At 37.9% G+C, this 26,696-nt stretch overlaps 3 protein-coding genes and 1 non-coding gene across 7 annotated transcripts; all 4 read left to right on the forward strand.

Moving 5' to 3' along the window:
- Positions 1-932: 932 nt before the first annotated feature.
- Positions 933-3,790, forward strand: LOC121247849 (ruvB-like 2). Its single transcript, XM_041146309.1, has 2 exons — positions 933-1,865; positions 2,939-3,790. The coding sequence occupies exons 1-2, from the start codon at positions 1,117-1,119 to the stop codon at positions 3,582-3,584; spliced, it is 1,395 nt and encodes a 464-aa protein (XP_041002243.1). The 5' UTR covers positions 933-1,116; the 3' UTR covers positions 3,585-3,790.
- A 3,964-nt stretch (positions 3,791-7,754) lies between these two features.
- Positions 7,755-7,826, forward strand: TRNAD-GUC. The gene has a single exon. It is a non-coding gene; the product is annotated as a tRNA-Asp (tRNA).
- A 1,557-nt stretch (positions 7,827-9,383) lies between these two features.
- On the forward strand, positions 9,384-15,429 carry LOC121247848 (nuclear envelope integral membrane protein 1). Of its 2 annotated transcripts, none has more exons than XM_041146307.1 (10): positions 9,384-9,600; positions 10,291-10,507; positions 11,018-11,175; positions 11,274-11,419; positions 12,242-12,304; positions 12,390-12,482; positions 13,570-13,731; positions 13,870-14,057; positions 14,431-14,609; positions 14,710-15,429. In XM_041146307.1, the coding sequence occupies exons 1-10, from the start codon at positions 9,504-9,506 to the stop codon at positions 14,967-14,969; spliced, it is 1,563 nt and encodes a 520-aa protein (XP_041002241.1). In that variant the 5' UTR covers positions 9,384-9,503; the 3' UTR covers positions 14,970-15,429. The 2 variants fall into 2 exon arrangements, with proteins under 2 accessions (XP_041002241.1, XP_041002242.1); XM_041146308.1 differs by having other exon boundaries at positions 9,396-9,600; positions 13,870-13,976.
- Positions 15,430-16,899: 1,470 nt separating this feature from the next.
- Positions 16,900-26,542, forward strand: LOC121247850 (telomere repeat-binding factor 2-like). 3 transcript variants are annotated; one of them, XM_041146312.1, is made up of 7 exons: positions 16,900-17,177; positions 17,954-18,154; positions 18,366-18,580; positions 20,306-20,390; positions 24,590-24,673; positions 25,121-25,467; positions 26,128-26,542. In XM_041146312.1, coding segments are annotated over exons 2-7 (882 nt in total). In that variant the 5' UTR covers positions 16,900-17,177; positions 17,954-18,004; the 3' UTR covers positions 26,129-26,542. The 3 variants fall into 3 exon arrangements, with proteins under 3 accessions (XP_041002246.1, XP_041002245.1, XP_041002244.1); XM_041146311.1 differs by having other exon boundaries at positions 17,960-18,154; XM_041146310.1 differs by having other exon boundaries at positions 16,903-17,177; positions 17,974-18,154.
- The last annotated feature ends 154 nt before the right edge of the window (positions 26,543-26,696 follow it).

Genomic DNA, 26,696 nt, shown 5'->3' on the forward strand with positions numbered 1-26,696 from the left:
AAAAAAATGTATAAGAAAAAAAAATTACTTACAAGATAAAATGACTAGCTGTCTTTTGAGTTTTATATATGATCAAGGGTTTACAAAATTAAAGAATGAATTATGGAATATGTACAGAGGATGTGGGGAATATAGATGCAAGTATCCGATTGCATTTCAGCGAAAATTTTAGGTTTTATTTTGAAAATATAAACATTAATGAGAATTAAAATCTATGCATATTGAAATTAAAAACTCTATGTATCTAAATAGATTCACACAAAATTGATGCAACCAAACTCTGAATTAAAAAAAAGTCTAAGAAACAATTTAACAAACACATAGACTGCAAGTTAGGGTTTTATTGGAATCGAATAAAAATTTGAATTGCTGAGTGATATCCACTGTTATTAACCCAATCAAGGAATCAACAAGTTGGAATGAAACACGCAAACCCAACCAAGCATCGTGTGGTCTTGGGCCATGAATCCTACACTGGAATAATTTTCATATGTTAGTATCCCTTGCAACAGGACCAGCATTAATATGGGAATGGGCCCTTTAATCATTTTTTCAAAATATTGATTATCTTAACATTTGAAACAAATATATCCTGCCCTATAATTTAGGGTTTTTAATTTTCTCTAAGAGTGGAGATTAATCCGACTGAAATAAAAGACTAATAAAAACTAAAGAGTAGAAATAATTGCAAGAAAAAATACACCGCATTTTAAAACCATTAAGAATCCATTTCGACGAATCAAAATTATTATAATCTGTTTAGATTTAGAAGTGATCTCATCTCATCTCATCTTATCTAATTTTATTTAATTTTAACTAAAAATTTTATTACTATTTAAAAAATTATCTCATCACAACTTACTCATCTCATCTCATCGTATTTTCGAATCCAAACAATCATAAATCGTTAACATCAAAAAAATAAATAAATAATTATTAATTGACGGATAAATAGAAAATGGGTGCACGGCCCGCTCGATACTCACCGAGCGTAGCGGAGGCTGCGTGGTAGCCGCGAGGGAAGTAAAGAGTGAGTGATTTGGCTTCACATTCACCAAATCTAGAAAACCCCTAAACCCTAAACTCATCGCTGTCTCCCACCACCATACAATAGTCATGGCGGAGCTGAAACTCTCAGAGAACCGAGACCTAACCCGTATAGAGCGCATTGGCGCACACTCCCACATTCGTGGGCTGGGTCTCGACTCTGCCCTTGAACCTCGCCAAGTCTCCGAGGGCATGGTGGGTCAGGCCGCCGCCCGCAAGGCTGCCGGAGTCATCCTCCAGATGATCAAAGAGGGCAAGATTGCCGGCCGTGCCGTTCTTCTAGCGGGCCAGCCCGGTACCGGCAAGACCGCCATCGCCATGGGCATGGCCAAGTCACTGGGCCTTGAGACCCCCTTCGCCATGCTTGCCGGAAGCGAGCTCTTCTCCCTCGAGATGTCCAAGACCGAGGCCCTGATGCAGGCCTTCCGCAAGGCTATTGGCGTGCGCATTAAGGAAGAGACCGAGGTCATCGAAGGCGAGGTCGTCGAGATCCAAATCGACCGCCCGGCCGTCTCCGGGGCAGCCTCCAAGACTGGTAAGCTCACCCTGAAGACCACTGAGATGGAAACCGTGTACGATCTGGGCGCCAAGATGATCGAGGCGCTGGGGAAGGAGAAGGTACAGAGTGGAGACGTCGTCGCCATCGACAAGGCCTCCGGGAAGATCACGAAGCTCGGGAGGTCCTTCTCTCGATCCAGGGACTACGATGCCATGGGACCCCAGACCAAGTTCGTGCAGTGTCCCGATGGGGAGCTCCAGAAGCGTAAGGAAGTCGTGCATTGCGTAACGCTTCACGAGATCGATGTCATCAATAGCAGGTAAGTGGTGCTCTTTGAAAAGCAGAAGAAGGTGTCTTGTGCAAAGTTTGATGCTTTGGTATTATCATAAGTATGAAAATGAGAAGCAAAAGAAGTTTTCTTGTGCAGAGCTAGATTTGTTTGAATTTTTCTATATCAATTTTCGTTAGAATGAATTTTCATGTAATCTTGAGCCTATGTTGGTGGCTGCCCTGTTGCTTGCTTTCGTTGTTGTACCGTTGGTTCTGTTTACCACGGCCATAACCACCATTGAATTTCTACAGTTGCACTCTATATTTTGTTTGCTGTATTATTTCTAGGTAGAGAAGCGAAAAACTTCTTTCCCCTACTCTCGAAATTAAGATAAACAAGGGTACCTGGTCTCTTTAACTAAGGCCTCTTTTTTTTTTTCGTAGATGAGATGAATTGAGATAAAAGTTAAAAGTTGAATAAAATGATGTTGGAATATATATTTTTTAATATTATTTTTGTTTTGGGATTGAAAAAGTTGAATTGTTTATTTTTTTTTTTTGCGGGAATTTGGGAAAGTTGTAATTATTAGATGAGATGAGATGAGATGAGAATGTTTGTGAAAACAACAAGGCCTTAAGTCTTAATTCTATGCCTATTGAGCTTTATTGATACCTGACGTAGTTTTAATCACAGTTGTGGTGAATAACAAGCTGCGGTTAAGTGATTAGAGCTCAAGTTTGGCTTCTTGAATTGCTTTGCCGCTTATTTAGTGTTAAATCAAGCTTTGATATGCTCATATTATAAGGATTCAAATTTAAGGGCATCTGTGTTTTGGAAGAAAGAGGATGTTAGCTTCTTTTGGAAGTAAAACAGTACGAATCTCGCAATCATAGAAATGAAATTGAGAATTCAATTTATTGTAGAACTTATTACTCTTTATAAGAGAACATGCCTACTCATGTTATCGTCTTCTCTTTTTGGCTAGATGCTTTCTTGACAACTGGTTGTATTGAAGATTATTTCTTTTTTCCCACCATAGATCAAGCTAAGGTGTTGCTTCTTGTTGGCTGCTGGTTAATTTTCCTGTTTTTATCTCTGACTGTCTTATCCATCAATTTCAGGACACAGGGATTTCTGGCTCTTTTCACCGGTGATACTGGTGAAATCCGTGCAGAAGTGAGGGAACAAATTGACACAAAGGTGGCTGAGTGGAGAGAGGAAGGGAAGGCAGAGATGATACCTGGTGTTCTCTTCATTGATGAGGTGCACATGCTTGACATTGAATGCTTTTCTTTTCTGAATCGTGCTTTGGAGAATGAGATGGCTCCCATATTAGTTGTCGCTACAAACAGAGGGATCACCACAATCCGAGGCACAAATTACAAATCCCCACACGGGATTCCAATAGATCTCCTCGATCGCCTACTTATTATCACAACCCAGCCTTACACAGAGGATGAAATCCGCAAGATTTTAGACATCAGGTGCCAAGAGGAAGATGTGGAAATGTCTGAAGAGGCAAAATGTTTGTTGACCAAAATTGGGGTAGAAACATCATTGAGATACGCCATTCATCTCATTACAGCTGCTGCATTGGCTTGCCTGAAGCGGAAGGGAAAGATTGTGGAGATGGAAGACATTAACCGGGTTTATCATCTGTTTTTGGATGTGAAGAGATCAACACAGTACTTGATAGAGTTTCAGAACCAGTACATCAATGAAACTGGAGATGGTGACGAAGATGATGCCAATACAATGGTTTCCTGAAGTTGTTTTTGACTTAAAATTGGTCGTCTTTTTTTCATCCGTGTTTGCTAGTTTTCTATGTGCAGGCCGAGTAGTTTATCTTTTGGGTGCAGTATCTGCAGCATGTTTGTAAGAGGCTCTTGCAATTGTATGGCGAGATGCTTGTTCTGTATACCTGCACGTTTTGTTTGTGGACATATAGTATGCATGATCTAGCTATTAGACTCTTTTGGCGTTCCACAAAAGCAGAAATGAGGCGATCACTTGGATGCATGATCCCTTAAAAAGTTCACAAAGTTGTGAATAGTCTTGGAGTCCTGGAAAATGCTACTACCAGTACCAGAAGTGGACTTGGACCGTATCGAACTTTTTTCGGGATCCATTTTATCGGCTACTATCGGAGAAGAGAAAGAAACATTGACATATGTTAATGTCATTCAGGCATGATACAAGGTCCATATGGCTGCTTAGCAGGCGATTCTGTATGTTAAAGAAACATCCGCTCATCCATATGTCAGTCAATATAGGAAAGAGAAATGTTTTAATCAAAAAGAGATCCCGTGAAAATAAATTTTATTGACGAAGTTTCATATAATAATTTTGAGGTGTTAACACAGAGGGAAAGAACTCCTCAGTCACAATCTAAAACTAAATTTCTTCTCCCCTTTGGCTTGGAACCAAGTTGCTGTTCAACGACATTAGTTCCCGTCCATGGCCATTTATATATATTATTGGCCTAATTTTGGGTATGGTCTGTATGGACATCACATGGATATGGCCACGAGACTGTCAACACTGACGAATCATTGTCATTGGAAACTGGATGATAGTTAATAATTCAATGTTGGCGGAAGGAATTAAGGGTCATAAAAAAGCACAACCACTTGTTAATTTGGTCCAAATTCAATTTGTTTGGTAATGGAACACCAAAATATTCTGCTTCCTGTGGTCAGCGGATGAGAAATAATTAGACAAAGCATTTTTGCTTTGGTGAAGACTTGACATTTTGGACAAGATGAATATACCATAAATCAGCTACAATCCGACTTTCAGCACCCTTGCCTAGCTATCAATTAGTGCAAATTTGGAAACCAATGACTTAGAAATTCATTGAAACTAATTATTACCATCTTATTTGTATACAACTTCTAATGACTTTAAACTTTAAATATCGTGTAAGTGTTTTGTTATTTGATAACATCATGTATTTGTAATTGTGCCAGGGGAAGAGTTTGCAGTAGTGGATGAAACTGAGTCAGCAATTGCAGCATGTTTAACTAATTCAGATAAAACACTAACGTCCCCGCTCAAACATGGGCGAGTTCACGAAGCATGAGTTTGGATTGAGGCAAAAGGAACCGAGACAAAGTTAATCCATTAGTGAACACATCTGCTAGCTGAGCATGAGTGGAAATGAAACGCAGCACAAGATCTTTGTTGAGGATTTTCTCGTGAATGAAATGACAATCCACTTCAATATGTTTAGCCCTAGCATGTAAAATTGGATTTGCTGCAAGGATGAAATTCTAAGATTATCACACCCCAGCACTGGTGGAGAGGAAAGGTGGGTATCAAGGCCACACAGCAGCATATTAAGCCAATGTAATTTAGCAGTTACAATAGCCATGGAACAATACTCTGATTCAATACTCGAACGAGAGACCATCGGTTGTTTTTTGGCACACAAGGAGACCATACGTGGCCCAAAGATGGCAAAAACTGTAGTGGATTGTTTGTCATTAATAAGACCAGCTCAATCTTAGTCACAAAAGGCATTGAGATGGAAAGAGCCCTTGCAAAAACAAGCTATTAAGTAGAGAGCCCTTGAGGTAACATAGGACTTGCTTAGCAACAAACCAATGAGCTGTGGTAGGAGACTGAAAAAATTGACGAAGATGGTTCATTGTGGAAGCAATTTCAGATCTAATGAGAGTGCAATATTGTAATGCACCAACAACTTGTTATAGACAGTCACATTTTCAAGAGGATCATGACCTACAAGCTGAGATAATTTAGAGCCTGAAACAACCTAGGTGGAGCAAGGATTAGCCCTAGCCATTTTGGACCGATGTAGTAAATCAGTAATGCACTTTGATTGAGACAAAATAACAACAGATGAATCATAGGTGATTTTTGTGAGGGGAGGCCCACCCCAAAAGGGCCCGAACCTAGAAAAGCCCAACCACGAAGCTCGGGCCAGAGTAAGGGAGCTAAAAACCCAAGGCCACAAGATCAAAGACCGAGTGCCCAACACAGTGCAGGAGGGCCTGAGATACGAAATTATACCTCAGAGGGAATTGGGAACCCAGGGCGAGAGGATCGGGAAGTGAGCGCAGGCCTAATCAAGATTGGCCTGTCGACTCAAGGCCCTAGAGGATCGGGAAGTGAGCACAGGCCCAATCAAGATTGGCCTGTCGACTCAAGGCCCGAGAGGATCGGGAGGAACACTTCAGGGGTAGGCAAATTAACAAGTCTAACCACCAAGCCGGACACTCACACCATCGGCATGCACCCGGTCCCAGAGTCACGGATCCAAGGCACGAGCCAACCCAAGTCAATGTCAGGGAATCCAGTGCGCGACGGAGCATCCCACGAGCCAAGGATGGCTCTCCCACGATCTAACACCTCTTGGCATGACAGAGAAGTGGCGGCCAGACAGACGTAGGACTACAAGCACGGTGCAATCTCCCGCTAGGCCGCAGACTGTCACCCACTAAGGCGATAGAGAATGAGTGGTGGCAGGCCTGGCGTCTGTCACGCCACTATCTCCCTCAACGGAAGGGCCCAAATCAGATATAAATAAGGGATAACCCTCCTACGGGAAACTCTCGATTTAACCTGCATAACTATTATACTTTGCTCTATATTTCATTCTCCGTCACTAGAGAACTATCTATTGACTTAAGCATCAGAGTGACCTCGACCAAGGAGCTTGGGTTTTGTGGAACTGTTCGGGCTGCAAAACATGACATCAACAATTTTCATCCCCAAGAAATAATGCAAAGGACCTAAGTCCTTAAGAGCAGGTTCAAACTTCAGACATGAGGTAAGAAGAAATAGAAATTGCAAATTACTACCTGTAATTATAATGTCATACACTTAAAACTAAGAGAAACACATTTATGTCGTCACAGTGGAAGACAAAAAGAGAGTAAGCAAGCTTAGATTCCATAAAACCTAAGTAAGGTTTGTGAAAATCTGTCAAACCAAGCCCGAATGGATTGTTTCAAACTATAGAGTGCTTTATTTAGTTCGTAAACAAGAGATGGATGGTCAGAGTCAATAAAGCCAATTGCCTACATTGCTTAAGGATGACTATTGTATTGCCTTGGCCTCCTATATAAAGATTGGCCTAGGAGGCCAAATCAATCCAAAATCTAACTCTAATGAGTTTAAATTTTTTTATAAATTTTAATTTATTATTTAAAATATATTATAATTTTGATCTAAAAAAATATTTTTAGACCAAAAAAAATTTTTTTTTAACATAATGGCGGGGGGCGGGCGGATGGGGGTTTTTCCCCCGCCCCCCGGCACCGGGGCGGGGGACCCCGCCTCCCGGGGCCGGGGGGCGGGGGGAAAATCCCCAACCCCGCATGGTGCGGGGCGGGGTGCGGGGAAGGGCACCCCCCGCCCCGCACCATGCGGGTAGCAAGCCTAGCCTACTCCATATAAACTTCCTCATTGAGATGAACATACAAGGAAACATCTAATTGGCACAAAGGCCAATCAAAGTGAACTACAGGTTTAATAATGCGCATAGTTACAGGTTTAATAACAGGATTGAATGTGTCTGTGTAATCTAAACCATCTTCCTATTGCAATTCCTTTGCTACTAAACCCATTCTCTTCTTCATCTACCACTTCTCCTCCAACATCCTTGTATCAATCTGCTTAAACTACTTGGTGGAGAACATATTTAACTCTTGAAGATAATGCTTTTCTCTAACTTTCTTGCAAATATGCCCTCATAATTGGCAGTACACTAAGATGGCAGCTTGATTTATTAACCTCGATTGACAAAACTTTTCTATTAAGCATTCAAAGCTATAAAATGAGCTAAATATCACACATCATGTATCTTTTACTCTCAATGTAGACTCCAAAAACTGGATAAGAGAGCATCTTAATCTTAATACATATATATTCTATGAGTTAAGATAAAAACTGAGTCTTCAATTGCATCAACGAGTCGTTGTAGTATAGTGGTAAGTATTCCCGCCTGTCACGCGGGTGACCCGGGTTCGATCCCCGGCAACGGCGCTACTTTTAGTCACCGGTACGTTTTTCCTACGTGACCTCGCTGATTTTCATGACTCCCAGAAAGCCAGCGGTGAACCCGGGATTGTAGGCGAGGTGAGATGCTCGTGTCACCATGAGTATCAGAACGGGGCCACTTTGCGTCTTGACGATCGGGTCCCCATTCATATGCGGGTTACATTGGCGCTGGGGGATTTGGTTCGGATGATTCTGTGGGTTACATTGGCTTGTGGAGTTTGCATGCGTTCGGATGATTCTCTGGTGATTCTCTCCCTTTGGCAGTTTTGAAGAACTTAGTGAAGCAACAATTAAACCAGATGCAGGCTTTAGGTAGTTTTGTTTCCAGAATTCTATCTGAGGGAGTTTGGGGGGTGAAGGAAGGGGACGGGGGGTATTGGGTTGTGATCGAGCAGTGTGCATTGAAACCACAAAGATGGAAATCTCTAATAGAAAGTGACGAAACAGGTGCAGATGTAGGTTTTGTATCTTTGCTTGCTTCTGAAATGGTAAAATTGGATTTATGTTTTCTCAACTTGATTGGAAATGGGCAGTGAGTGAGAAATTTTATTAGAAATTTCATTCTTCAACCTTGAAGTTTAATGTTGACATATGGTGGGAGAACAATTCGAAGTACTTTTCTGTGTCTGTAATCACAATTACAGGCTTAAAAAGAGCATATAAACATTGTTAAACTACATTGGCTTCTTCTTTATATTGTAGATTATCTGCCATACAGTCACCATGAATTCCTGCAAAGAAAGAACAGAGAAATTACAAGAAGTGAAGCTGAGATTTCACATGGACAGGACAGACATGGTTGATTAATCAAGCTATGCGACTATGCCTGTCTCTGTATTTTTAATTTTTTTAATTTTTTCAGATGGAGCAGGAAGTACAACATCTGGAAAGGAAGGGGTGGCAGCATGAGCCAGGAGGCGTGGGGTAGGCACTATGGCAATGGAGGCCAGCCTTGCAGTTGCAGAGCATCGCAAAGGTCGGAACTTGAAAGCACTAATAGGGGCCCTCACTTTCATTCCGACTTAGTACCCAACAAATAGCAACTTGTGTTGGACTTGCTAGTGTTTGTGTTGGATGTAGTTCTCAGTAAATTGTCTATCGAACATGGCTTTTAAGGATTTGCATTCAAGCTATCTTCAAAAAGACCCTCCTCATATTCTTCGCTCAGTTTAAAAAGGAAAATCGAGAAAACCCTGCAAAAAACTAGAACAATCATTTCGACAAATCAATTATAAACATTAGGACGCCTTGATTTTAACAATAATAATGATTTATACAAGTTTTACTCATTTTTTTTTTTTTTTTTTTTAATTTACATGCTCAAAACTTGTAAACTCTATTTTTAAAGAAAAGTGATATTTTGGGTCTTAAAATACATCAACATCGTATAATTTTTTTAAAAAAAATAAATTTATATTAAAATTAATTAATTTTTTAATAATAAATCTTTATATCGATTATTTTTGCAGTGCCGTATGATGCAGAATTTTCCTTTCCTTTAAAAACAAGTAAAGTCGGGGGGGAGTACCAAGAAAATATTTATAATAATAAAGTCGGTGAGGCCCAATTAAGGCTCGATTCGAGGTAGCTCCGTTGCAAAATAGCAGAATTGCCCTTCCCATTTTACCGTATTCTCAACGACTACCTTTCCCTGCAGAAACCATGGCTTCTCCTAAACCCCTTCGGATCTTCGCCCGTATCCTGTTTCTGCTCTTTCTCGCCATTTCGGGTCGGGCCTCAGCCACCGAAAGTTCTTTGGGTACGCTCCTCTCTTCGATTACACGTTGAATTTGGCTGTGCCTTGGACATTCTCAATATTTAGGGTTCCGAAATTGTATTTAGTGATTCAAAGCAGAAATTAGTCATAATTCTGATATGCTTCTGGCCTTTTTTGGACAAACTGACGAAATATGTCAGCAAAAGTTAGTGAAAGATTTAACTTTGTGAACATAGAATATGAAAAACCATTACAAGTTTTCTGTTTATAGTTAGTTCCTTTTGCGAATTTTTTAAAGCAAGAATTCTATTTTTCTGATGGTTTTTGAATATTGGGTAGCGAAGATTAGCATTACGAATGTAAATGATTTATTCTATTTCTTTTCTTTATGCCAAGGCATATAAGAGAATTAAGTGTTCAATTTTGGGTCCTATTTGATGCAAATTAATATTAAGTTTGGATGCTGTGCCCGCTGTTGGGTTCTTGGTAGCAACGAGGGAATGCAAATGTGCAATGGAACATTTTTAAATAGACTCAATAAGGGAACTTGTTATAGGCTATTCTCCTTTCATTTCCTCTCTCTCCCTCTCTCATTTTTTTAATGGAAATTAAAGTGAACCTTTAATGGGAATGAGAGTCATATAAGGAACATTTGGAGTAAACACTTGGTTTTATGCTTCTGAGAATTTAGATAGACAGTGATCGTCTACTGTTATCAATTTGGTTTCGCAGTTGTTGGTCAATCAACTAGGCTGCAGCTATCTAGCGGTCTGCCAATGAAAAACTCTCCAGGTTTGAAGCCTGATACTTCAGCGATCGTTGAAAGAGTTCATATCCGTGGATTGTCAAGGCTTAAAAATTTGAGAAAATTTGCCCACTTGGTGAAGGTGAATATATCGCAAAAAGATCCAAGCATTCTTCTACAGAATATTGAGGTTTGTTTCCATAGGTGAGTCATTGTATCATGTGATTTTCACACCTGGCATTCCAAACATAGTGATTGATTTGACTGACTGGGAAAATTAGTTTACTGTTCTAGAATTGCATATTCTTGATGATCATGTATTCGCTGCTGCTTCGGAGAAGTTGGAATTCATGCAGCAATGCTGTATTTGTTTAAGATAAAGTAATCTACCAGACAATTTATATCCATGATTGAAATTTGTGGGAATTACATGTCTTGAAGAGTGTTATTGGTTGGAAATAACAGTCCCAAATAACAGAATATTTGAGTTGGTCGGATAAGTTAATATTATAGACTAATGTCTTAAGTTTAGTAGCACAATGCAGAATTAAGTTACTTTTATGAGGTGCCCATCGATCTCAATTCTCACCTAAAAATTAATGTTTTCTTTTCTTCCCAAATGTATTCTTAAGTGGTTCAAAATTAGACTTGCTGATATAACAACAATTTAAAATTATTTGGTTATTAAATAAAAGTAGTATTTTCTCTTTGCAGGAATATGTCTATAGGGATAGGGATGTGCCCTCAAAGTCAGTGGGAGAAAGTTACTAAGGGTTCTTGGGTTCGTTCCATGTCACCTTTTGACAACAGGCTCTTAGACATACGGACTACTGGTTCATCCTTAGAAAAATTTGAGGTGTCCATTGAAGAAGGTATTTTGTTGTCTAATCAGTGGATACATTCCTTCCCTCTAATTTTCTTGCTAGTGAGGTGTTCAATTACTATTTGATTGTTTTGTTATTTTTGGCAGAACTCTTTTCATATCGCATAACATGTTTAATCCTGGGCATAGTTCTGATGAGCCTGTCATCCTCTCTGAGCAATTCATTGATATTTTATTATGGAAGCGCAATCTCGATCGGGGTCATCCTTGTAATATTGATAATCCTTTTTCAGGTAAGATAGCTTTTCATTCCTTTACTATTAATAATATGGATTCCGTTTGCAATTTTTAAGGTTTAAATATAAACTGAATTTTCTATTAAGGTTTACTGGACTTGCAAATAAGAATTTACATAACAGGTAGATATATATAGATATGGATATAATGATATCCACTATGATGCCATTCATCCTTCTTCTTTGTTGTGCTCCTTTTGGTTAAAACTGTTGTTCCATCTTTGTTACTGTATTGTTACTAGGGTGGGTTTCCTAACTGGGCAAAAAGGATTGTCTGGATTCCGATGAGATCCGGTGCATTAGTGCTGTTATCTAGGCAATGCTGGATTCTGATGACTTTCTTGCATTCTAGCTCCTAACTTGTGATAGGTGTTCTCTTTTGTATACTCCCTATGTACATGGGCAACACTTGTTTACTTGTTTCGATAAAAGTTTATTTTACTTAACAGGAAAAAAAAAAAAAAAAAAAAAGAATTATCTGGATTCCAGTTTCAGTTGGATGTTTGTAACTTGTATATGCTTTGCTTTCAGTTTTGGTATTTCATTTCACTATTGAGTTTGTTTAATGTTCGTATACGATTTTATCATTTCATTTCTTTTCTGGTCAAATTGGTTTATCACTTATCAGTTTTGTATGGAGGAAATTTTGTATTATCATCTATGTCGGCTTCTTTATTGGATCAAGGCTTTGAATAACTACTGTCTCTAACTTTAATCTGGAAAAAATTTATTGATGTTACCTTGTTATCTTTTCCTGGTATTGTCATATGGCAACCAACAAAAGTTGTAATATGGAATATCCTTTCTGGTTATTGACAGGGGATGAAGCTTCTACCGACTGGTCGAAAGAGCTCACTTGCAATTTTTATATACTCATCTGCTGTGGGTATCAACCTTAACTCAACTCACTTCCCTGCCCTTCTTCTTTTACATGTAAAAGATGTTTTAAATAAAATCTTTTTGACAGGTTGGTTTGGGATCTTTCCTCCTCCGATACTTACCTGGATTGTGCCATTCAATACTTATGGAGATAGGAATCAGTGAAGACATGTACTATCCTGTATGTATGTAAATATGCTAGGTAGAGAGAATAACTTCAGGGTCTTGCATCTGCATCCTTCTTTTTTTATGTTATTCTTTTCTTTGCTGAAAAGGCCTTGATATAGTCGTACACATGAATGATTAATTAGAAACAAAGAATTTTCTGGCTTCTATGCATTTTCCTAGTATATAGGAGCTACCTCTTTGTCCCTTGATTTCATTATGTATTTAGCTTATTTACTTGGACACATAAATTATTAGTTTAGCTTTATTGCCTTGGCTTTCACTTTGGTGGCGGAGAAGTTGGTGGAAATGGGATAAATCTTATTAACCCAAATCAAATTAGTTATGATCTAGCTTTCTTCAGAAGTTAAAGCACAGACACGTCATGAGCATTATTTAGTTTCAGTTGAGAGCTTGGCAAAACCTCTGTTAGAACTTATTTAATTGTGGATATTTTAAGTTATTTAGGCAGTCCTACATTTGGAATATACTGATAAAATAAACAGATATCTCTACCCTTTCCCCCAAAAGAAAAAGGGGGTTAAATTATATTCTGAATGGAATGCCTTCTTGAGGTTTATGTAGAAAATAGTATTTAAGGTCTTATCCTCTTTGGATCTCATCCGTCTTCATTTCTCTTCTTTGTTTTCAACTGTCATCCTTGAAATTTATAAATCTTTACTTTCTAAAAGGAAAAAAGTATTCTTTAGGCGTGTATGTAATATTTGGTTTGAAAATTAAAACCAGATTTTTTTTAATTCACTTGAAACTGTAAAAGTAAACCACTATTCTTTGTGTTCGTTTGGATTATTGTTGTTTATGTTGTTTTATTTAGGTTTTTTTAATTAAAATGGCCGTTATATTAAGAGAAATGCTTGGCTATACAGAGATATTACAAAAGTGAACTTATAAACTGGTGTGGCTTGATGTGAGACATCAGATTGTAAAACTCTTTTTATTGTAAAGTAGATCTAACATCTCACATCAAGCCGCGTCATTTGTAAGTTTACTTTATTAAGATCTCTATGTAGACCTAGCACTAACTGATGATATTGCTTAGCAAATTAAGAAATTGAAATGTTTTTCAAAACCATGAATTGCAGTTGACAATATTTCTGCTGGCTTTTGTTGTTCTGACTGGAGCGTGGATGGGCTTCTGGGTAGTCCGCAAGCTTGTCCTGACGGAAGATGGATCGATTGATATAAGCACGTCTCACTTTGTTGCTTGGTCCATCCGTATTTTGGCTGCCATTATGATTCTTCAGGTTTCTTTTCATTGACCCCAGAAAAATAAATTTATTCATCCCTACCAATATATAGTAAAACCATGGTTCAGTTAATTACATATAAGCTTCTTGTTTCCAAAGAAATGGTAACAACCCTGACAGTGTGTTGCTTTCTAGAGTTCTGTAGATCCTCTTCTGGCAGCTGAAGCTTTAATAGCTGGAATAATGGTCTCATCATTATCAAGGAGAATCTGTAGATTGAGATTCCTTCGTCGCTTGTACAAGTATGATTTTACAATTCCGGAGCTTAACGATTACCTTCCATCATCAGGATTTCAAGATCTACTTCCATTTCATCCATTAAGGTTTTTGGCACTCATATATTTGACACTTATCTCCAAATTATGATAATGTTGACATGCCGTTAGAAAAATTTGCTGATTTTGGGGGGAGGGGATAATCATTCTCTGCTCCTACTCTCAAATAACTGAAAGACGGTATGCTATTGTGGCCTGGAAAAAATATCCGACATATTTGCATGGTGTTTTTGAACCTCTTGAGCTCTAAGGAATAATAAATTGTCCTAAACTATCTATCTACACTATTAGACTTGTAAAAAAACTATCTGCACTTTATCTCGCATGTTTCATTTCTTTCTTTTATGGAGTAAGTGTTTCTTTTGTTTTGTGCTGTGTCCTGTGATCTGTAATGCATTCAATCTGTGGAATACTTCTACAGAAATATGGTGAAATCTCCTAGAACGAAGCGGAAAAGAACTCGAGTTCCTGATTATTCACCCTTTGGAGACTCAGATAATGAAGATTTGTACAATGTTCGGGGTGATGATAGCTCTAATAAGTTGTTTAAGCCCCAAACCAAAAATTTCACCCTGGCTCCATGCAATTCTGCCGATCGAGGTTTAATTGATCTCTTTTATGCTTGATATAGTTAGTAAAAAGGAAATGGTGACTGTTACCCACTGCAGATGTTCTTGACAAATTCTATTCTATCCTTCAGGTTTTTCCAGAACATTGCCTTTTCAGCTATCAGATTCAGAGTTGTTGTACCCTTCTACATTCCATACAACACCTGGAAGGAAAAAATTCTCAAAGGCTGAGTGGGAAATGTTCACTAGAGACTCTACGGAGAATGCCTTGGAAGAACTTGTGTCATCACCTGATTTCAGCAACTGGCTTGTTGATAATGCAGAAAGAATCACCGTAAACCCCAACAAAGGTAGGGCTGTGCAGCGTCGGAAATGGCTCATTTGGTTTTAAGCAGCTGTCATGTTCTTTGTGTAGGCAACACACACAAGGCATTCAGAGATGCCACGAAGTTCAGAAAGAAAAGCCAAGCTTAGTCTTGTAATTAATCCAACTCTAGTTGTGGAATTGAATAAGATCCATGCTGGCACAAAATAGGGATCTGTCACAATCTTGTAATATTACATTGTGCCAATAGTTATGCAGAGTATCACGTTGTTTCTGGATACCTGTTTGGAGAGGATCAATTAACTATCAGGATCTGTACTTATGTAGGCCGATGTTTTGACAGTGTTTAACTTGTCCTTTTTCTTTGTGTCTTCGTCAAGCAGGGTAAGTTGAACAGGTGCGGATTGGTTGGTATATTGTTTCAACACTAATAACCTCAGCGGACCCACTACTCGGTGAAGTTTCTGTAATACCCAGGATGTAATTGAGAATAGAAATGTGATGAATGAAATCTTATATTATTTGAGAGGGGGAAGTTCTTACACTTTATAATGCCTAAAACGATCGTTCTGCATTATTAGTTCAATAGTCTCAAGGTTGCTGCATAATTCATCAACCTCCATTCTATTTTCATCATGGTTGACCTTTTTCCTTTTCAGAAGGAGATGTCCTCGATCCTTTTTCCACTTGAGCCTCATTTTTCCATTGAGAAAGTAGTGAAAAAGAGACCTGCCACCACCATCGAAAAAGTAGCCTGAATGAGTTTACCGAATAATGTATTTTGTGTTTTTTTATTTATTTTTTCCTTTTTTAATGTATTTTTTAATTATCATAAACATTTTAAAAATAAAAATAAAAAAATTCATAACATCATTAAAAAATACTTTCTTAATTACTAAGTTAAAAAAAAATTTATTCGGACACTCTTGGGGAACCCAAAGCATTTTTTAGGTGTCGTTTGAATTCGAAGATGAGTTGAGATGGATTGTAAATAGTAGTGAGATGTATTGTAAATAGTAATGAAATTTGTGAGTTAAAGTTGATGATTAGTAATGAATAGTAGTGAGATGAGTTGAGATGGGTTGCGAATACAAACCGGACCTAATGAAAAAACCAACTCTATATGCAAGGAGGAAAGGGAACATGGAGAGTTTGAGATAATTTGTGAGATCTTGAGTAGAACACAGCACCTTAAGGTCTCGTTTATTTTTATAATTCATCTTATCTCATCTAATTATTACTATTTTTTTAAATTTTTATACAAAATAAAATAAACAATTTATTTTTTTTCAAATTCTAAAATAAAAATAATATTAAAAAAATATATTCTAACAATATTTTATTAAACTCTTAATTTTAATCTCAACTCATCTCATCTGAAAAAATAAACAAGACTTTAATCTCACACCAGTGTCATGTACGGAATTTTATGACACTCAAAATGAAACTCCCCATAAAGTAAAGCATTCAATGAAATTCAGTGTGCTAATATAGATTCAATAATAAAAATTGGTTATTTTTATATATTATTTATGCACTTTATTAATATGAATAGTTGTATTAATTTTTTAATATAAAATAACTGTCTATATTAATAGAGTGCATAAATAATATGAAAAAGTGAGTATATGTAACATTTTTCATTGTTGGATAAACTGGATGATGGACAGATACTCATTTCCATAGGAAATATAATAATATTCCAAGTCTCGACAACAACTAAATATTTATCTAGAATCCTTGATATATGAAAATTGGTGTTGACTCGTGATATGACTTGATTCACCTCATTAATAAAAAGATGATTCACCAGTACATGAACATTGGAAAAAGTTTTGCACCAGAACAATAAATATAAATATAAATAAATATCTAGTCAAAAACCATAATAACATGAAAAAATAAAATTCACAATTAAGGGGCACTAATGCAAATCATTCTATACAGGCAGGACACAGTTTCATTTCGAAAAACCCTAAACTGACCCCTTTCCTAATTTCAGAAAATATAGGGTCGCTGTTTCTAAAAGAACACCAAAACTACTTGTATTTCCTCTCGGACAACGAACAGCCAAAAAAGAACACAAATGCCGTAATCTCTTCCATTATCTCCGGGTCCGAATCCTGTATTCCGTCGACTGGAGTCTACAAAAATTCGAGCAAACTTTGGGATATAATCCTAAATTATTAGCACCTGAACCCACCTCCCTCCATAGTAATTCCTTTTATCCGCTACACCTCTGCCTCCTCAACTCCTCCGTTTTAAACCTCACAGGTACATTTGGATTATATTGTGTATGTTTTTCGCCGCTTTTGAGGCCTGTTCCTTACGTCAATCAAATCATGCTGATGAAAATTTCATCAAGTCGATTAGTCACTCCGCTTTCTTATGTTGTTTGCATTTTTTTGCGGTCGGATCTATCTCGCATTGTTTTGCATGTATGAACTTGCAGGGTTAATCACAATCTGAGCCGATTTGCATTAAAATCTGATTCTAGTCATTAAAATAAGTTAATATTTGCTGGCTATAATTCATCAACTTAAAAGTCGATGAATTGGTTTTGCAGGAGCACGTGTGTATTGGTAGCTTGTGTGAATATTTGAAGTTTATTTGAGGATTGGGATAGATGCTTCTTTAACGTTTTTGTGAATTGGTTCCCTGTTCACATGGGTTTGACATATTACTAGCAATACAATAAAATATTTGGCCTTCTTGAAACTTGGTCCGCGCTGATGGTATTATAGTCGATCACATGATGTATGTAGAAGGAGATGATCACATAAAGCTATTAAATTGCTGGGTTTTATTTTTCGTTTCATATGATGTATATTATCATTCATTTTTCCTTTTTTTTTTTGTTTTTTTTTTTTGGGGGGGGGGGGGGGGGGGGGGGGGGGGGGGGGGGGGGGGGGGGGGGGGGGGTGTTTTTTAGTACAACTCAAAAAAACTGAATTTTGTGCTCAAGTTATTTTTTGTTGGGTTTCTGTATATGTTTATTAATTTCAATTCAATGTTTGATTATCTGTTTTCTGTTCATGGGTCCTGAAAAGCTACAGGATAAACTGTATAGGTTTTGTTCAAGAAGGAATTGGGGTTTGTTGATGGGTGCTCCTAAGCAAAAGTGGACAGCAGAAGAAGAAGCAGCTCTTAAAGCAGGAGTCATTAAACACGGGGCAGGCAAATGGCGGACGATACTAACAGACCCAGAGTTCAGTGGCATCTTACATTTACGTTCAAATGTGGATCTCAAGGTATCTATTTTAGACCTTCAGACAGTACTCTCAACTATTATGGAAGAAAGTGTAATTTACACTTTCAGCTATGAAGCTCTAGTACTGGTTCCAATGGACAGTGCTTCTGTTTGTTGCATCTGCAAATTAGGAGCTCTGTCCTAGGCTCAGTTGTAAATCTCTAATTATGTGTTATGATGTATTAGTTTTGACTATCATATATTCTGGATAGGATAAATGGAGAAATATAAATGTGACGGCGATATGGGGCTCCAGGCAGAAGGCCAAACTTGCACTTAAAAGGGATCTACCAATCCCCAAGCTTGATGATAACCCTAAGTCTCTGAGCACTATACCTCAGAATGATGTTGAAACTGTTGATGCTAAGCCTCTTGCAATTTCTAGAGGAACATTGCAGGCTGCTGATTCAAAGGAACCATTTGCAAGGTTACACCTCTTCTGACTATCATATTGCAGTTATTATCCCTGTAAAACTTGTATACTCGTGATCGGTGACCTATACTTGAGTAATTCTCATTCGTAAATTAGCTGATCTAAAGTTCATATGGTAGTCAATTCCTACTCAGATGTTTATGATGTTACTATAGACATGTTTTTTTACTTATAGAAAAATGATGTTACTATAATTTTGGAAGACTATAAAACCTAGTAATACAAGACAATAGGCAGACAAAAAATATTGGGTGCTTTTAAATTATGCCGATCTATATATTTATGGCATGGAATCTTCCTGAAGTGTAGACAAGTGATGATGGGAATGTCTCATTTCAATTATACATCCAGTTACTGGGATGAAGAGTGTAACTGGATGTAGAATTGGAGACATCTGCTGTAACTACAAATATCATTTGTTTCATTAGTATCTCACACCCATATATGACACGGAAAGGAGTTAGGACCTTGCCCGTGGCAGGTCTGAGGCTTTGAGAAATGAGGACAGTTGTGTCAGATCCTTGATGGCCTTTGTAAAAGTCATAGTCAGGAATTTTGTGAACTCACATCCTGCAAAGATTTCATCAAATGTAGTATGTTTCATCAGAGGGTCCGATGGCTGATGTGATCTCTTAGTTGGGATGTTCTTGTGCTAGTTGTTGGGAGTAAGATTGAATCAATCAAATAAAAGTTGTTGGGAGCAAGATCTCTTGCTCAATTCTTTAGTTTTCTGTATTGTATTAAAATGTAAATAAATTATTTATAAGTAAGATAATTTTATAAATAAATAAGGCACTATACCAAGTACACTGGAAGTATACATTTTTTTAAAGTACACCGGAAGTATACATTAAATGCATCTAGTTGGATAGATTAAAAAGGTCATAATAGTACAAAAACCTATAGCTAGAAAAATCTAAGTTGGCTGAGGTCCAGAGATACAAAGATAGAAAATTAACAATCATTAAGATCCTCCATATTCTTGTCACAAATTTGAAACTTCAATTATTCATCTCTATCCAAATACACAACATTAGGCATTAGGCAAATTGGTATTATTATCGACAAATCACTGCCAGGCTGCCAAATTGACCTTTACATTGAAAAAGATCCACCACCAGTCGAGGCATGACCCAACTTAATCCGAAGAGGCTAAAAGCAGCATGCCAAAGAGCCCTAGCTACCTCACAGTTAAGTAACAAGTAATCCGCCATTTCCCAATCCTCTTACATGTGCAGCATCAATTTATCATTCTAGTCTGTCACTTCCTTAAGTTATCTTGTATGTGATTTTTACCTCAAGTGGCCACCCTAGCAAAGACTACCACTCTCTGAGTAAGATCTTTTATCAAATGAGACCGTTTGTGGAAAATAACACGATAAAATGATTTCACTTCACACACTGGCTCTTGGAAGAGGCCCACAACAGTGAAGTTAATTGGTTGATAAATTGATTTCACTTTTAAACATAGTCTCTAAGCTGCATATTGTATAACGCTGGGAAAATTTGTTGCATGACTTTTTGGTTGATTCTGTCCCCTACGTGTGGAAATAGGCACTGCAGTCAATCAATATTGCTTATATATAACAGCTAAAATGGGGGTTTTATAATTTATAAACCTTCCAGAAATATAGGAATATTTGTACTGTTAACCATGATATCCTGTTTTTCTTGGCATCATTAATTTCTTCTGTTGGAACCTCCTTTCCCTGGTTGTAGGTTGGATAAGCTTATATTAGAGGCTATTACCAATTTGAAGGAGCCAAGGGGTTCTGATAGGGCTGCAATTGCTTTGTACATAGAGGTATTTTCACTTGCTTGTCTTTTGGCTTGGACTTCATCTAACTATCATGCTTGCAGAAACCAATTCTAAAAGTAGTCAAACTTCTTGACTTTTAGTGCTTGTAAGCTGTAAAGAGTATTCGTTTTTTCCCTTGAGCAGAACTCGTTTCCTACCCTCACTTCTTTCAAATAAATTGGTTTTGCCTTAGATAAAGTGCACTTGCAAATGACTTCCTTTCAAGCATGATCTTTTGACAGAACAGAAACGATGTAATAAATTTTTTTTTTTTTTTTATAAGAAGATATTTTATTGATTTTGAAATAGGCATAGCCCAAGTACACTGGAAGTATACATGTGATTACACCTAGTTAGGAATTAGAAACGGATACAATGAAATCATGAAAGTTTAGATCATTAGATCATTAAAGTCTATAACAATGGCCCACATAAATAAAGTCTTCCAGAAAAAAAACTCTTAAACTCTTCCAAAGAGTGCTCTCGATCCTCAAAATTTCGGTCATTCCTTTCCCTCCAAATTCACTAAAGTAGACACATGGGAGCAATCTTCCACTCAACTGCAATTTGGGGCATCCCCTTGATCCCTTTCCAACTAGCTAGTAGGTCAACCACCCTCCCCGGCATAACACATGCTAATCCCATTTTGCTGAAAAAGTAATTCCATGAGGCCCTTGCAAACTCACAATGTAGAAGTAAATGATCCACTGTTTCGCCACTATTTTTGCACATGCAGCACCAATCAATAAGGATAAACCCACGTTTCCTTAGGTTGTCAAGGGTCAGGATCTTCCCTAAGGATGCAGTCCAAACCAAAAAAACAGCCTTACGTGCTTTACACCAAATGCTCTTCCATGAAAAGTTATTACTAGCTTGAGTAGTGAGAATCTCATAGAAAGTGCACACAGAAAATTTCCTTTACTAGAAGGAGACCAAACAAGCTTATCCACCACTATATCATCAGTTCCAAGTGTGTATAACAAGTTAAAGAATTCAACATGACACCAACCTCCCAATCATGTGCCTCCCTAATGAAACTGACATTCCACTGCTGTGAGCCATTAGTAATTTCCCTCAAATCTGCCACCAAAGCATCCTATTCCCGTGCAATTATGAAAATAGAGTGATAAGCATCCTTAAGAGCCGTATCTCCAACCCAAACATCATGCCAAAAACTGGTTCTATTACCATCACCCATAATCAGCCTAGTGTGGCTAGAGAAGGACCCCAACCTTTCCGGATATGTTTCCATAACCCCACTCCATATGCCCCCCTAACTTCATTAGAGCACCAACCCCCCTTATACTCCCATACTTAATATCAACACCACCTTCCATAATGCTTTCCTCTCATAATTATATCTCTACAGCCATTTCCCTAAAAGAGCCTTGTTGAAGACCCTCAAATTGCAAACTCCCAATCCGCCACCCCTCATTGGAGAGCACACCTTGTCCCAACCAATTAAATGAAACTTAAACTCCTCGCCAAGTCCACTTCACAGAAAATCTCGTTGAAGTTTCTCAATCCATAAGGCAACACTAGCTGGGAGAGGAAATAATGATAAGAAATATGTAGGAAGGTTTGAAAGTGTGCTCTTTATTAAGGTAATCCGAGCCCCTTTAGACAAATACAACCTTTTTCCTCCTAGCCAACCTTCGCTCTATCTTCTCTAGCACCTCATCCCAAACAATCTTGGCTTTGAATGATCAAGATACTTCATAGGCAGCGAATAAACCACACAATCCAATAGGCTGACCAGACCCCTTACGTTGCGAACGTTACCCACAGCAACCAACTCAGATTTAGAAAGATTTACTTTTAAATCAGAGATAGCTTCAAAGCAAAGCTAGATAGCCCTCAAAGATTGGATATACCTTGGTCCGCCTCACAAAATAACAGTGTATCATCTACAAACAAAAGATGCGAAATAATGGTAGAGCCATGGTTAGTATCCCCCACCGAGTAACTTGAGAAAAAAACACCCGCAACTGAAGCCGACAACATTCTGCTAAGAGCCTCCATGACAATAACAAATAAGAGGGGTGATAATGGATCTCCTTGTTACAACCCCTACGAACTGTTGAAGGATCCCACGAGGTCACCATTCACCAAAACCGAGAATCGAACCATGGACACACAATGCCTTGTCCACAATCTCCATCTCTCCCCAAAACCACATCTCCCTAAATAGTAAAATATGAATTCTCAATTAACATGATCATAAGCCTTCTCCATTTCTAATTTACACAAAATACCCGAAACTCTGACTTAATCCTGCTGTCCAAGAATTCGTTAGCGATAAGGACCGAATCCAATATTTGTCTACCTTTTGCAAATGCATTTTGAGGCTTAGGCTGCATTTAGATGTTGGGCTGAGTTGAGATTAGTTGAGTTCTTTATAAATAGTAGTGAGTTGAGATGGTAGAGTAAGTTTTGTGGGGCCCACTTAAGATGAGTTTAGATGTGTTTGGATGTTAAAATAAGTTTATATTTATTTATGAGAATTTGAAAAAGGTTGTGGGTCCCTCACATAAAGAGGTGTTGAATTGAAAAAGATTGTGGGTCTCACATGTAAAAAGGTTTTAAGCTGAGTTGAGTTGAGTTTAGTGATTTGAGAGTTGGGTGTTTAGATGTTAGACTCAGCTTAAAATTAGAATAAACTGAGTTGATCTCATTACAGTCCAATAACCAAATGGGGCCTTAGAAATGATTCTATCCATGACTAAGCTCATCCTATTAGTAAGAACTTTTGAAATTATCTTGTACTTACTGCTCACAAGACTAATAGGACGGAAATCCGTCTCCATTTCACCAACTTTTTTGGGAACAAGTGAAATGAATTTAGAATTAAAACTCCTCAAACTTCCCAAAAGTGAAAAATTCATGAAAAACCTTCATGACATCCTCTTTCACCACCTCCCAACAAGTCTGAAAAAATGTCATGGTAAAATCATCAAGGCTCGAAGCTTTGTCTCTATTCATTTTTCTAACTACTTGCTGTACCTCCTCCTCTTCAAAAGGTCTCTCAAGCCAACCCATATTTTTCTGATCAATTGCCTCAAAAGATAGACCATCTAATCTAGCCCTCCAATCATATGGTTCGGAAAGCAACTCTTTGAAATGTCCAGCAATGTGATCCTTGATCACTGATTGGTCTAAGGAAACAAGGCCATCTATGGTCAGGGTCTTGATGGCATTGTTCCTCCTATTTGAGTGCTACCCGATGAAAAAACTTTGTACATTTATCCCCCTCCCTTAGCCACAAGGCCCTTGACATTTGCCAATTGCCTCCAAGAAATCTCCTCCATTAGAGTCACCCTTTCTAGTTCTGAGATGTCTTGGCTTTTGCGGGTGTTTTCCCTCAAATGCATACTCCTTACTTCTACACCCTCCAAACCTTGTAACTCTTGTAATAATGTCTTCTTCTGGAATTCCACATTGCCAAATACCTGTTCATTCCAAGACTTCAGGTCCTTCAGAGCTTTCAATTTACCTGCCAAAATAAAGCTCGGAGTGCCCTGTATCTGGTATGAACTCCACCAATGTCTAATCAACTCCACAAACCCATCAGCTTTTAACCATGCATTCTAAAATTTAAGTACCTTCGTCCCCCTTGGATGCCTCCACAATCCAATAATATAGGAAAGTAATCAGAACATATTTTTGGTAATCTTTTCTGGCATACATCTGGAAAATGCATCTTCCAAGAGGGGGGATATAAGAAATCCATCCAATCTAGACCAAGCATGATTGTTAGACCATGAAAGGAACCCCCAACAAGAGGAATATCCATAAGATTCATGTCAAATATGAAATCAGAAAATTCAACCATTGCATGGTTTTGACGTCCCTCCCCCAATGTAATAACATGATTGCTGCTGCTGCTACTTTTTTTTTTTTTTTTTAAATGCAGCAATTTTCAAATTTCTTTAACTATCAAGGCTGCAGTGTATTAATCCTTTTTGTTGTCCATCACATCTAGCTGGTATCGGGCAGATAATACTACTATTCTTATCAAGCTGCTGATACATTATCTTCCACTTCTTTGGAGTCTCTTTGAATTTCCTGTAATATGTTTCTCAGTTTTGTCAAAAAGCATCAGTCTCTCCTAACTCTAGATGAAACCATGCATGTTACAATTCAGGAGTTCTAGAAACCAGAAAAGCTTGTGTTTGTAATATTCTGAGCATTCTTCTTTTTTGTAGGAGCGATACTGGGCACCGTCAAATCTAAGAAAACTATTGTCCACGAAGTTGAAGCATATGACAGCTAATGGAAGATTGATTAAGGTACTCAATCTTTCAAGTCTTGGTGTAACAATGATAGGTAAACACTGAGGCATTTGTCTGCGGTGACTGATGAGCTAATTAAGCTAATTGGGTGAAACATTTGTTCCTATTGTATCAAGATAGATCTTACTTGTCAAAAAACTAAAATAAAAGGCAAAGGCCAATCTTGTATAACAAAGATAGTTAGGTGATGATACATTTTAGTAGCTGTGGATGTTCCTGAAATGTTGCACTCCAGAAAACAGTTTAAAAAGAAATTGATGTACACAGCACAAAGAATTTTATTGTCTCATTGATTAATGACATGAAAGTTTGCATTTGTCATTTGCATATGTGGGTATTTGTGTGTGTGAGTCCACTACGATTTGAGTAAGAAGTTTGTATTTTACTGGAAAATATTTAGTATGATCATGATTCAGAATGGGATACCGTTTATGGTGGTGACAGATAAAACACAAGTACAAAATGGCATCAAGTTTGACATCTGGAAAAAGAAGAAGCTCTTCCTTTTTACTCCTGGAGGAAAGGCAGAAGGATTCTTTAGAGGCAGAAAAGAGAGAGATCAGCATTCTTACAAAAGCTCAAGTCGATGCAGAGCTGTCAGAAATGAAGGGTATGACTGCACAAGAGGCTGCTGCAGCTGCTGCACAAGCTGTTGCAGAAGCAGAAGCTGCTATCGCTGAGGCTGAAAAGGCTGCAAGGGAGGCAGAGGCAGCGGAAGCTGAAGCAGAAGCAGCACAAGTTTTTGCCAAAGCAGCAATGAAGGCATTGAAATGTGGAACACTTCGTGCTTGGTAAAGTGTTCTCTCTGCAATTTTATTTTTATATTTGCCATTTAACTGCCAAACCCCGAGTCTTGGGATGCTATGGTTAGGGTGCTGCATTGCTTCCTGTCAAAAAACCTTGGTTTCCTCTTTAGTAAGGCTCACTGATATTTTGGAAAGGACAGTGTACATGTATACTTCCAGTGTACCTGGGCTATGCCTACTCTTTGATAAATAAAATATCTTATTACTTATCAAAAAAAATAATTGTATGATCCTCTGCATATCCAATGCACCACTGATTAACAAGATTTCCAGTGTTTCCAAGGGGAGATACCTCCCCCACCGCCATCCATTTGCTGGTTCATAAATTGATGCCCATCAGATCCATATTACCACAGCATATGCTGCTTCTTTTTCCCCACTTGTATGTATTGTTATTACAGTACTCAATTTTGTTCACTACATGCCAAATTTTGCAGAGAATTGTAAAAAAAAACAATTAAGTAACTAACATTTAATTCTGATAGAAGTCAACTTCAAGTTAACCCCCTTTAAATAACCGTGAAAATTGTGATTTATGACTTGGATGTTGTCATGGTATCACATAGTGGTTCTGGTTGATCTATAAGAAGTTTATATTGGTGCCTTTATGGTTGCTAATCCTAGTTGTCTTTGGAAATGTTGCAGATGTTGGGAAACTCACATATGGGTATTGAGATCATTGAAACAGGAACCATATGTTGGGCTCGGCATCAACCCTTGCTGCTCTGTATTCTGCCGATATGTCTATATCTGTATAGGCTAGGATTGTAAATGTGGGAAATGAGAGATTGATCTTGGACTTGTGTTTGCATTTTTTGGGGATCACTTCATTAGGAGCTTATAGATTTTTCCAAATATTAGAACTAAAGGATGATCGTAAAAGATGACCTTAAGAAATACATATAGGGACTTCGGGTGCCAAGTTAGAGATGTAATCCAGATGTCCTCGAGACTCATTTTGACAATGGAAGAGTACAGGAAGATACGAATCATTTTCATGATTTGTGTTTAGAAAGTTTTGTGTTCATGGCTCACCAAATAAAAGCCTTGTTATCAACTACTGTCTGTGCACACATTCGCATTTGTGTTTTCCTCTTCAACCACTTCCTTTCTGTATGCATGGAGACGTGCATTTTTTATTTCCTATTCATGCTTTTCGAGTTCATGGCATCAAACAGAAAGTAATGTGTAATAATGAGTTCACACTTGGAACT

Source organism: Juglans microcarpa x Juglans regia, chromosome 1S, assembly GCF_004785595.1.
Source record: "Juglans microcarpa x Juglans regia isolate MS1-56 chromosome 1S, Jm3101_v1.0, whole genome shotgun sequence".
NCBI lineage: Eukaryota > Viridiplantae > Streptophyta > Magnoliopsida > Fagales > Juglandaceae > Juglans > Juglans microcarpa x Juglans regia.